General features: G+C 40.8%; 1 protein-coding gene across 2 annotated transcripts; it reads right to left on the bottom strand.

The window, feature by feature from the left end:
* Positions 1 to 3,114: 3,114 nt before the first annotated feature.
* STRADB (STE20 related adaptor beta) lies at positions 3,115 to 12,908 on the bottom strand. Of its 2 annotated transcripts, none has more exons than XM_080400205.1 (12): positions 12,515 to 12,908; positions 10,776 to 10,832; positions 10,365 to 10,445; positions 9,845 to 9,944; positions 8,711 to 8,832; positions 8,127 to 8,205; positions 7,493 to 7,616; positions 6,769 to 6,940; positions 6,259 to 6,363; positions 5,807 to 6,036; positions 5,191 to 5,233; positions 3,115 to 4,710 (listed from the first exon to the last, which is right to left on the bottom strand). In XM_080400205.1, the coding sequence occupies exons 2-12, from the start codon at positions 10,785 to 10,787 to the stop codon at positions 4,558 to 4,560; spliced, it is 1,221 nt and encodes a 406-aa protein (XP_080256331.1). In that variant the 5' UTR covers positions 10,788 to 10,832; positions 12,515 to 12,908; the 3' UTR covers positions 3,115 to 4,557. The 2 variants fall into 2 exon arrangements, with proteins under 2 accessions (XP_080256331.1, XP_080256330.1); XM_080400204.1 differs by having other exon boundaries at positions 8,127 to 8,235; positions 12,515 to 12,907.
* Positions 12,909 to 13,010: the final 102 nt, after the last annotated feature.

Raw genomic sequence — 13,010 nt, 5'->3', positions numbered from 1 at the left:
AATGTGATGTATGCTATACAAGCATGTGAACGGTTGATTGTGGGAAAACATGTTTTCTTTATTTTTGGCAGTGTTGTAAATAATGGCTTTGCTTTCTCTCCGTCAGATTCCTGCTGCTGGACTGGTCCTTTACGCCATCAGAATACCATAAACTCCTGAAAACTAGGAAGTGTATGTCATCAGTTAACGGCGTTTATTTAGCCTAAAAAGAATATTGAGGGGAATGGGATTGCTGTCTAACCACCGAATGGGTGATGACGAGGGCAAGAGTCAGAGGGTTGTCAGGCTGTGTGGTGGTGGGATGGGTGGGAAGGCGGCACTGGGCACTGCTGGCAGCTCCAGTTTGACAGTGGGCCGAGCTGGGCGGGGGGCGCAGGGGCTGCAGCCTGGGCAGGGGCCGGACCCACCGCACCTCCAGAACCCCTTCGGTGCTGAACTGTGCTTATTTTCCTTCTTGGCAGTCACTTACAACTTTGTTAAATTCCAGTTTTTTCATGTTTAAATGTTAGTCTCTCAGTTCAGCTTTCTCAACGTGAAGCAAGTCAGCAACGATTTGGTATCTTTTAAAGTTATTTTCGTGTTGCTGAGGTAAACTTCAGGAGCGTTGCCCTTAGGTCAGAATTACTCGCTTGCATGTTTGCAGCCGGATTAACGTGACTGAAGGCTTTGGGACAACAGAGTAAATCATCAGGTACGTGTTTATTGCGAGGCCTTACCTTTCCGAGGGCTGTTCCCTCGCAGCGGTGAGGAAGGCGCTGCTGTACCGCCGTGGGTGCGGCCGTGCACGAGTCCGCTGACCGAGGGCGGGAAGCCGAGCGCCCCGCTGGGCCGGGCCCGCCGCGCTGCCGCTTCTTCGCGGCCAGGTGCGTTCGGGGGTGTGCCTTCCCCGACACCCCCAGCCGGGGACGGGCTGTGTGTCGCCGTCCCCTCCCCCGGCCATTTAGTTACAGGTCAAGCCTGACCGTTTCGTACCCCGCTGCCACCGCAGCCGGCAGCCGTTGCCCGCCGCGTCGGCAGGGGGCGCCCCGCGCGCAGCAGCCGTTGGGGCCGGTGGCGGGGCCGCCTCAGGCTCGGCGCCTCCCGCCCGCAGCCGCTCCTCGGCCCCGGGGAGCGCAGCGGCGGGGCGGCCCCTCGGGGTGCGGGGTGCGGGCGGCCCCGCGGGCGAGGAGGAGCCGGGTGGCGGGCGCGTTGTCAGCCCCCGGGGAAAGGGAGCCGCCTTGTCCCCCGCGCGGGCGGTTGTTGCCTGCGCTGACTGGGTGTTGCTGCAGGCCGGGGTGCCCGTAGCAGGACAGCAGCGAGGGGGCCCCTGCTGAATAGTTCCATCCCTGCCTCATCCGGGGACTTTCTTGGTGGGAGCAGGAGCTGGATCCCTCTGCCTCTTGCATCCCACGCTGTTTCGTGGAGCAGGCAGTGTGTGCCCGGGTAGCAGCAGCAGTCAAAACAGCAAACCCAGTCAAAAAGAAAGAATTCCCTTATATTCCTGCACATGAACAAAACTATTTGCTTTAATTCTGTATTTTAAATTTATGTAATCTTCAAACTTAAAAAATTTCAGAGCCCTCCCTCTCTGAAGTGGTTTCCTGTACTGATTTTCTGTAACTGTTCATTAAAATGGAAGAGAGCCTGGCTTTTCGGGTTGATACAGGCAGACCTCAGACAGATAATGATACAGCGACAAACAAAAAGCAAGATATTGTGTACAAATTATTTGGCTAGCTGTTTATTCATAGATCACCTCCGTTTCTCAGAGCCTTCTTTTTTAAATCTTTAAAAACTTTTAAAGTCTTTACTTCTCTGTTACATCAGATAGCTTTATTTCATGGTATGGTTCTTACTCATAGTCTTTAGAGGTCCATCTCACTGGATGTGTTGTGTAGTATCTCAGGATTTCAGTACTTTTTCCTCATTCCTACAGGACAGGGATGACCATCATTAGGACAAGTCATTACAGTTAGCTTTGTTGTAGAGGTTTATTAGACAATCTAATATACTTTAGCAAAGCTACTTACTAGCATTAAAGACAGGGTATGTAAGTCACCTACTTGGGTATCTGCCTCACCTCAGAGACCTTCAGAACAATGGTTTTCAAATGCTTTGCCATTTAACTGATCCTCCAGGCTAAAAACTGCTTTCATAGCGCTTGAGGAGAAAGAGGGTGTGGGGAAAAGAGAGAGGTAAGGTAAAACTCAAATTTTTATTATTTATTTTTTTTTCTTAATAGCATCAAGTGGAAGAAATTGTTCTCTCTTCAATGAGTATTTATTGCATTGAGAGTCTTTAAAGTGAGTAGTTCAAATAGCAGATCAGGTTGATCCTGAGTAAATCACAACTTTTTCTTGTGTTCGTTCATTCAGTCATTCACACACTAGTAGTTGTTGTAGTTGTTGAGAAGCAATAGTTCTAACAGTTAAGATTTGTGAGCTTTTTAACTTACAAAACTGTATTTCATTTTCTTCTTAAAAGTTATGTCAGTACAGAAGCTGGATCGGTATTTAGAAATAAGTAATTTTATTTTTTTCTACAGAGACAGCAGGAAAGTAACTCCACTGGAACACATCAGTTTAAATCAATTTATAGTGACTTTGTTGTTAGTAACCAAGTTAATTTTTATAGAAAGAGCATGGGGCACTGTTGTTTCAAGAGAAGCTTGCAGGTACTAGCAGCTAAGGTGCCTGGAATTTTCTGCTCTGTTCTTTTTTTTTTTTCTTTTTTTTTAGAGTAGTAATGCTTATTCAGCAGTCTATAATTAAAAATATTTACAACTTCATGTGTGTTCTCGCTTATTTGACATAGTTTTAACATGTACTATTAGTCAAAAGTTACTTGTAGATGCTATATAATGCATTTGATTTGAAAACAGTCAAAATTTTTAATGGTTAAGAATTAAGAACATGGGCTTTACATGAAAATAGTATCTTCTCTAAGAGCACATATTTAAATTACTAATATTTTTATGATCAGAGTAATTTTCCAATTTAGACAACTATTTTCTTACCTAACGATTAGCATAAATATGAAACTTCTTTCCTGCAGTAACAAGAATCCATTAATATGGCTGGACTATGGTGAAAACAGAAGTACAAGAATTACAGAAATAAATGGAGACAGACAGGGTAAGTTTATTGAAAGGGTTTTAATCTTAAGTTTCACATATTAGGTTCTGAGATACAGAGCTCGTTTCACAGCATAATGAGCAGAATCAACTTTTTTGTTAATATTTTAATGTGATTGGTTAGAATTTTATGTCTGTCTCAGGCTTGTGTTTTGGTCATTTGGTCTTCAAGACTCTGTAGTGAAGCTGCTGGCAAAACAGTATTCCCAAGGCTGGCTGTAGCCTGGCTCAGTAATGGAAGACTTGAACACTTAATGTGGAATATTGTTAATGATGAGAATTTAAAATATCCATTCAGTATCTATTTATACGTTTCTACTACAGTCAGAACTTACATCAGTAAAGTACTCATGGCTTTAGGACAATTTACTAAAAGGCGATGAGAATAAGCAGCTTTTTTAAAAAGAAGCTGCTTTTGTTCAGCCTGAGTTGCCTGGTACAGTATGAGAGATGAAAATGTACTGAATTGTAGGGAGAAGACAGACAGTTTTTCATCTGACTTAGATAAATTCACTAGGATTCTAGGGTTTTTATTAAGTTCTTGCTATAGCTGAATCTATCCTTCACTGTGCCATGCAGAAGAGGCTTGTTTGTCAGCAGGAGTACCAGTGAAGCTTAATGCATATTGTCTGTTCTTTTAAGAAACAGCATTAGGTTCTGGTAAGTTCTGTTGGTGAATGGGAATACAGTATAAATAAAAACATGTACAGTAACTTCAGATTATTTAATATGATTCTTCAAAATTAACCCATACCTGTTATAACTTGAGACTTACTTGCACAGTAAGAGGTCCTCAGATTAATTGCTAAAATGACACAGCAATAAATGGAGATGCAAATGCACAAATCTGTACAAAGAATGTAGACAAATGTAAGAGCATGAGTCACATTTTCAAGTAGCTTGATTTCTTTGGGAAATACGCAGTATTAAAACTGCATGAAAATTATGAAAATGCATGAAAAGAAAAACATTTATTTGCATAAGCAACTAATCTGTGCAGTTGCAAATTTAGACTTGGAAGCGGAGGATTTCTCCTTACTGAAATAATCTGGGTAATAATGAAAAGATGAATAGAATGTTTAAGTAAGGTCACAGACAAAACCCAGGCCTGAATTCAGAAAGGCACGTTGACTGCAGCAATATGAGCTACAAATACATTATAAAGTAAGATCACAGTAGGAATGCTCTTGTTTAGAAATATTTTGAAAGAGGGAGATAAGCATTCAGCCATTCTCTATATACAGTTTTCCTTATGGTCAGAAAGTGAGGCACACTGCACTTCATGATGCCAACAGAGCAAGTAGTTAATGAAGTATGGCCACTTTAATGGCATTTTCAAGTATACCTTGTCTAATTGTATTTTAACCATACAAACTAAAGCAGCAAATACAAATCACATTTTCCTTCTTTGAAACACAGGAGAGGTATGTTTGTTTGGTATTTATTTAGAATTCCCAGTCTGTATCATCTTGATTTGCAGTAATATGTCCAAGTTCAGTTCCAACTATTGCTGAGGGCAGTGCCAAGAACTCTGATCTGTTATTTTCAATAGGAGGTGGTAATAGAGACAGCAGTGAATTCTGTGTTTGTTCTTTTATCTAGAAAGAAGAAAAATTAAAACAGGGCTGCACATAAAAGTCAACATAACCTTGCATCTGACTTGATTAAAAGCACATGAAATCAGAGCCATGTTCTTGCATGTTACAATACTGAAAATAACAGGATGAGGGGTTTAGCATTTCTCACTCTAAAGCTGAATTAATCTTTCAAGGTTAATTACTATAGCTCTGCGGTTCTTCTGCTTTAAATTAAGAATATTAACCATTATTCTTATTAGTTAGGCTAATTTTAGTTAAGTTAAACCAACTTTATCAAAGGGGAAATGGATTACTCGTAATACTTCCTATACTATCAATACCATTTTGTTTAAAAAAAAATAAAAATAGTCTGAAGCAGGTGTGCTGTTACAGGATGTTTTTTTGGCTCCAGCTAACTTAGTTATTTTGTAAAGCCACAAATATTAAGAGTTGGAGATTTAGGTTATAGCTGTGTCATTTAACAAAATGTAGTAAACTCACCTGTTTGAAGAACGTATGCGAAAGCAAACTGCTTGCTGATGGCCTGGATCATAAAATGAACAATATAATTATATTTTGGAAAGTAAAATACTGCTTTTGGAAAATGGGCCGGACTGACAAATCAATTTAAACGCTGTGGTTTTTCATCCACAGGACAAATGTGGATATGAGAAAAGCAGCTCAGAACTCCTACATTCTATGCCTCAGTTTGTAGTGAAGGCACTACTAAAGAAATCCATTTTAAAGGCTTTTTCACTTTTCCATTTAACAGAAATTTACTGCCTCATTCAGAAAAGACAGTACTGAAAACATATACTTCAGATTTCTGTTTTTTTTCCTGTACAAAGTGCATGTTTAAAAATGAATTTTACTTGTTACAAAGTACACTCGTATTACAAGAAATTCAGGGACCAAACAACTTTAAAAGCATGGTTCCTCTATCAGATAAGATAATTTTTAAATTACAGAATGAAAGGTAAGTGTAGCGTGGTACATAGTACTTCTGGTCTGAAATTCTGACTTTAACAGTATTTAACTAATTACTGTATCCTAAACTGTGGCCCACACTTGGTCTTAGATTGAAGCGACAGAAAATTCGTTTTCACTAGAAGGTTACCTTTTCTCAGGGTCTTGTTGCAAGCAAAGTTCTACCAAGTTGTGGAAAGCTGGTGAAAATGTTTTGGAAAAGGGAACTTGCAGTCTTTCACTGGTCATTGTGCGTGTCATGCTCTCACCAATTCCAGAATCAACACCTGATCGGGAATTCTTCATCCTGGATTCCCCACGGGGAAAGGTATTTATATCCCAAGGACAATATGTGGGACCTTTCAGCTTTTGCAGCAGCATCTAGTAGAAAGGAAGACCAGCAAAAGAGTTCAGCAGCTAATCTGGACCTATTTTAGGCTAAGCTGTGAAACTCCAGGAACAGAACAATCATTTGATCTAGAAAGAAGCATGCATATTTGAAATAACAAACCCAGCCACCATTTCAGCAGCAATAGCATTGGTTTCTCAGAGTAAAAAAAAGCTCAGCATGGTTTTCAGTAGAAATTAAGTTTAGAATCATACCTGAGTTCGGGGCATATCTTGAAATGGAACATGTCCATTGGCTAATTCACATGCTGTAATTCCCACACTGTAAATGTCAGACTTCATGTTATACCCAGATAAATCCTGTGAAAGAAAACTCTACTGGATCACTGATGCCATTGATCAGTGCTGACAAAAATAAAAGCATCTGTTTCAAAGCAAGATTCCAATACCCTGTAATCTATCTACACTGGATTGAGGCAATTAAATTGTGAAACTTCAGGCTTTGTTCAGAAATCTGATGGTTGTACTGAAGACAAGTTTTAGGATCTGTAGTAGTTTCCAGGAAGGTCAAGTGAGGAGACAGTACAGCACCACCTTAACAACAGCTTTAAAACTGCTTTTCTTTAGGAGAAATACAAATCCAGTTCATGTATGCCTTTTCAAAAGTTGCAGTTCAACACTGCCTTTCTGCAAGCACGCTGAAGTTAGACGTTGAGTATTCCCAGCAACTTCGAATAGGAAGAATGAAATTTAATTTATACTAACCTGTCTCAGTAGTTCGGGACTCAGCCAAGGAAGCACAGATGTACTAAACTGGGGGAAATCATATACAACCTTTGACTTTTGTCCATTTTTAATTAAACTGTAGAGGTTGTTTAAGCCAGAGAGAGAAACCAGCCCATCCCCTGAAATCAGAATGTGGCTAGCTTTAATATTCCTGTAACATAAAGTGGTAAATTTTAGTTATAAAAATTATTCAAAGAACTACTAGAGTAGAAAGGCTTTCATATTTCAGTAACTTGTAGTTCAATGTTAGCATGCAGTTCTATTTAGCAGATTATTTTCATGGAAGTTCTTCACTCAGTATGAGTTGTCTTTTTAATACAGCCCCAAAAGAGAGGAGAGATGATCAGCAAGAGAAAACTGCCAGAAATTGGAGAAGGGTCCTCCTTCCCTGCAAAGGGTGTAAAGTAAGGAAGCCGTTTCTACAACTCTGTTTCTTGTCTGTTTGAAAGAGACAAAGCCAGACAGATGTGTAATCCCTGTAACAACTGGCATGAAGTAATGCATGAGTACTGTTCTTGTTAAGTTTCTACAAACTTGGTTCTGCCGTATTGAAAAAAACCAGCTTCTGCAGTGGCTGACATAAGAGGTTATATAGAAAAAGGAAGGGAATAACACTTAAGCTGAAAATTAATTTTGAAGTGGAACTAAATTCTTCATAAACTGGATGCTGTAACCTGATTCTTACCTACTGACATTCTCCTACCTGTGAATGTAGCCATTCTGGTGCATGTAATTTAATCCTCTGATTGCACCAAACAGAATGTTCCCTATCAAAGCTTCACTCATTCCTTCAGGAAAGTAAGTCTTCAGCAGGTGTCTAGCTGAACCTGGAAGTGAAAAAAGCCTAGCTAAGCCTAACAAGTCTTGTTAAATTACTTGTCTATGCTTGCTTCATTGTCTACATTCATCAAGAGTGGTGTTCTCATCTTTATATTGACTGTGATACGTCAAGAACAGTTACATAGATGCAACTGATGGATCCATTGGGCAAAGATCACACTCAAGCCATGCTTCTGTTAACTGAAAGTCTATGCCAAACCTTTACTCAATCAAGTTTTCTGTTGCCAAAATTCAAAGCTGTATAAACTCAAACATCTCCCAGTTACCATTCCTCACATGGTGGGTGTTAGGACCAACTGCAATTTAATGCAGTTCCAATACCAGCCTTCAGTGGGGGGGAAGATTATGTACAGAAGGCTTCTCTAAACAAATAGTTTGATAAAGTTTCTTTTTCCTATAAGACAGGGTTTGCTTAAAAGGAAACCTCTGATGGACCGTGTGGTCCAAATGGTATCATCCCTTTTTCCTATTCCAAAATTGCAGTTAACAGTTCTTACCATAAGCCATGAATGGGGAGATGACCCAAAGCCAACTACCAGCTGTAAACACTGTCCAAAGTGTCATTATGTTGGGATGCTGGAAAAAGTGGGATAAAACCACCTCATTCTATGGAATTAAATGAAAGTGGATGTGTTAACCACAAGACAACAGTCTTACTAAGAGCATTAACTACATCAGTAATCAGAAGGAAGAACTGTTGCCTGTGTGCATTTATACAAAGTTGCAGGTGATGTGCATAGCCTGCAATAGAAATGTAAATAACTTGCCTGTAGTTACATTTGTCTGAAGTAAATCTAGTTTGCTCATAGTCCAAAGTTTTGGTGTTAAATACCAAGTACAGAACATGTTTCAAAGAAAAAGCTGTACAATTACAGTAGTATTTCTAAAACACTTGTTAACTGTTTTCTTCAGAAAGCAACTCTCAAATTTACACATGCCTGGTGTTTATATTCTATGCCTTTGGAGGAAAAAACTTGACTGAAATGACCCAGTACAAACGCAAAGGCTACCTCTGTTCAGTAACCGCACGTGTATTCATCACTATCTTCATCAGCCTTATGCAGAAATGCTATTGCTTTACCTGTAAGGCTTTCAAATGTTCTTCAGAGCAATTTTCTAGGTCTGTGATCCTGACAGCAACTTGCATGCCTGTAGGCATATGCCGTGCAAGGTAGACTGAAGTTAAGTTGTTGAACCTCCTTCCTGAAACCAGAAGTGGCTGCCTTAACATTGAAAAATACAATAATCCACCACATAATTTCCTTCATATTAAGAGATATTTTTACAAATCTAAAACTGCAGTTGATAGCAGCATGACCTTTTCTTTAAGAATGTCAAGAACTTAAGTATTTGCCACAAAACATATCCACCAAATTAGTTAAAGTATGGCTCTGATATTTTTAGAACACCTAGAAGTGTTTAAACATTTTTCAGTATCAATTACACATCTCAATGAACAACACTTTTACCACGTATATTCACATAAACATATGCATGCACAGTAGGGTTCAGGGCAGCCGTCCTTAGGGCAATCAACTCAGGTAGCCAAGTGACAAGACATGATGTTACTTAATGCTGTTATTTATTGTCCACATATCACAGATTTAGAAAGCTGACATGCACAAACATCAAGAGAAAAATTCAGGTAATTGTTGATTTGTCTTATATCTTAAAATAAGTGATTACTGAGCATTACATGAGCAATGCACATTTCACAACTAAGGAGAACAAGAATAGTTCTAGTCAGCTGATAATACGTTTTACAGACTTAATATTCGCTGCAGTTAGCTGTCGCGATGGAGGGAAGACACAGTCACTCAATATGAGTGATCAGCAGACTTCATTTATTGTCTCTTACAGTCACCTTTTATGCCTTCCTATAATTAGCTCATACATATTACAAAAGTTAAGCTCATTATTGGTTAGTTGCCTAAATACCAAGTCCACCCCTGTTTCTCTTCTGTAGTTATCTGTTCCCACCTGCAAAATTCTTTTCCCACCGAAATCTTCCTGTTATTGTGTAACAAAAACAGCCAAAGACAGTGTATTTTGCTTTACTTCAGATAAGCTGAGAGCGATGTGCATTTTTGTCCAGCCAGCTGGACTATGTCTATGAGACCTTTTTTCAGCTAGCCAGTTATCCACAATTAGCAACAACCTATTGAGGACATATATCTGCAGGAACAAGAAATATTTTAAGATATACTTATGTTACCTATTTCCAGCTGGAGTTCATAGTGAGAAACATTAGAAGAGCAAAATACCGTTTCATTCCTTCCTGTAGATGGGGGAATCCAGGCTAGATCAGAATCAGCCTAACAGTGAGGAAAAACAGTTCTCAAAATGACTGTAATTTTTAAACATGCATATGTTTAAAATTAATCCAGAAATACCATTAATTAGAATGCAAAGATGAAGTACTCAACTCCGAATGTGCAAGCTGGTGCTTTTACCATTATACTGAGACTTAGTTTTATGAGCTACTGATTAGCAGTGGGGTTTTTTGTTTGGTTGGTTGGGTTTTGTTTGTGTACCTGTCTGTTTGCTTTGTTTTTAAACAAGTACAAGATTAAGAGTAACAGTTACCTACAGTCTTTTTCCAAAGTGGAAGCCCCAAAGTATTCTGGTTATTTTTGCTGTTAACATTTTAAGAAATACCCCCTAATGAAATTATTTTTCATATGTACCAGCTTTATATTTAACGTTGACAGTTACTGTTTCTTTTTTCTTCTTACCAGGGATTCATGGACACTGCTCTGAGATAGCTCTTCTGGTCTGATTGATTCAACTGGTGTATGCAGAATACAGGAACAGTCCTTGAGAAGAGAAACAAGTGAATATTTATGGAGTCACTGCAATTTATTGAACGTGGCAGTGGGAAAACATTCCAAAGTAGCCCCTCCAAGCAGGAGTTCGGAAAGTTTTCTGCTACAACAAGTCAGTCAAGCAAGAGGTTAAGAAACAGCACAGAGCACATACATGGCAGACTTAAGAGAGAAGAGATACTGAACAGTCTCCTTCACCAAAAGTTGATGCGACAAAGTTTAAACAGCTCAGGACTGTGGAAATCCCCTCATGCAAGACATTTCACCAGAAATGTTTCACATTAAGGTATGACTGGCAAAGATTTTTAAATACAAACTTACCAAACAAGACATGGAACCACTTTAGGTCTGGGGAAAAGTCACATACACCCATTTATCCTAGAAAAATTAAAAGTAGCAATGTAAGATTGTACATAAACCTGTAATAAATATAAGTCTCTAATCACAACTGTGAGGCCATTCTTCTCAGTTACACACACAAAACCCCAAAACTACAGCTCTGGGAAAGCCTGCTTCTATTGAGCCTTCAGGCAGCATATGGGTTTTGAATGCCATACTGAGGATATGCAGTATTACAGAATCATTTAGGTTGGAAAAGACCTTCAAAGTCATTAAGTCCAACCGTTATACATTCCAGCTCAAGTTTTTGTTTTTGAATCATTGGCTTAGTGATCTTATTACCACTTCTGAACAACTTTATTGCAAGTTAACTGCATATGTGCAGAAAGTAAAACAGAAGAGATTCATGAATCCCTGGCAGTTTGTAGGAAAATAAATGTGTGTTGTTTTAAAGGAGCACAGCTGTGCTAGTCAGATCTCGGCTCAGCTGCGTGCAGCTGAACTAGCTCTCAAAAAAAGCAAGGCAGTAGCAATTGCACTTTACATTTCACAAGCAAGAGAGGAAATACTTTTGTAAGGGATTTACATTAAAAAAGAAAAAAAAGGATGTGTGTGTGTGTGTGTGAACCAGCTCAGATAATTTTCGCTTTATTTAAGCTGCAGAATCAGCATTTAAACTCTCTCACAGATCAGAGTAGCCACTCTGAAAGTCCTCCAGCAGACTTAATATCTGATGCTTTGAAAGCTTAGGCAGTGATGAGAGATGACTGTTTTATAAGCATATCAAAGTGTAGAGTGGGACTAGCTAATTTACTAATTACAAGCAAGTCTTCATGATGAATCCTGTTTGGTGGCTGACAGTCACCTACAGGAGGTATTTCCATATTAATATGTAATTATTGCTTTAAAGTTAACCTTAAAATGGTGAAGTACTGTATCAGAAACTGCTTTGTTTATCAGTCTAAGCACTTAAAATATGTTATTTATTCAAGGCAACACTCTTGAAAAAGCTAACAAGCTGCCCACCACACCATCCGCTGCCAAACATCCAAGCTACTCCTAATCTTTAATACTGTTACAGTGAAAATTTGCTTGAAGAAATACCAAAATTCCTTATTAAATATGAAACATGGAGACAAAAGGAAATACTTAGTAGGTACTGGGCACCTTGAGAAGATCAGGGCATGATTTACCCAACCTCATTGAGGAAGTCTGTGGCGAAGTTGCAAAAAAGTAATAAAAATCATGCAGGTGCTAGCTGGCCAGCACTGTAACGGCTACAGCATCCTTCTCCTACCTGGAAAGGTGATACCTCATTCCATTATACAAGATAGTTTATTCTGTTGCTTGGAATATTAAACTGTAAGAGCTAAGATGAAGAATCAAGTCTTAACACTACAACACTAAATTATTGTAGAATTTGTTCAGAGGGGGATCACCAGCCAACAGAAACATCCATGATCCACATTTGTTCCAGTAACTACAAATGTAAGGTTTTTATTTTTCTTATGTAGTTTAACATTGCGTCCATTTTCAATACCGTTTTGGATCATGTCCCTACATAAACCTTTTTCCTTGTTTCCACATGTTTTTAATTTTTTTTTTAATATATACTGCAGAGAGTGACAGTGTTGCACAGCGGAGCTGACACATCCATCCCAGCTCGGCCAGAGCTCGGGTGCAGAGAGCAAGGCGGGGGAGAAAGAAAGAGAGAAACATGCCTGTGAGCCGGGGTGCGGGGCCGGGGCCGCCTCCAGACGCCGCGGGCGCACGGCGCTCCGGTTCCGCTGGCGCTGGGCTGCGGCTCCCCCTTCAGCGTTGAGAGGCGGCTCCCGGTCGCGGACCTCCGCCGAGACGATCCGTCCGTGGCAGAAGTAACGGAACGCGAGAGAGCGGCTCCCGGGAGAGCGCCTCCCTTGCTCCGGGACACCCGTTCCGCGCCCCCCCGCCTCCCGCGGCGGCCAGGCCGGGGCTGCGCCCCTGCCAGCGCGGCGGCCGCTCCCCGCAGGCGCCTCCTGAGCGCGGCGTGCGCCGCTCCTCGGCCCGCCCGGCTCCCCCCGCACTGGGGCTGAGGGCGCGGCCGGCCCGGAGCCCCGGGCGCCCCCGGTGCCGCCAGGAAGCCACGCAGGCGGGGCAGCGCCCCCCTTGCCGCCACCGCCGCCGCCTGAGGCCGGGGCCCAGCCGCCCGCCCGGAACCCCGCCCCGCGCCCAGCCCCG

The sequence above is a fragment of the Falco punctatus genome (assembly GCF_963210335.1).
Source record: "Falco punctatus genome assembly, chromosome: 8".
Taxonomy (NCBI): Eukaryota; Metazoa; Chordata; class Aves; order Falconiformes; family Falconidae; genus Falco; species Falco punctatus.
This window is presented reverse-complemented; position numbering and strand designations above follow the sequence as displayed.

What these genes read in the sequence shown, in the direction of transcription:
- STRADB (XM_080400204.1), bottom strand. An exon ending in CAGAATGGCTACATTCACAG is followed by an intron (nt 6,941 to 7,492) that starts GTAGGAGAATGT and finishes TTTATGTTACAG; the next exon opens with GAATATTAAAGCTAGCCACA. An exon ending in GTCCCGAACTACTGAGACAG is followed by an intron (nt 6,364 to 6,768) that starts GTTAGTATAAAT and finishes TTTCTTTCACAG; the next exon opens with GATTTATCTGGGTATAACAT.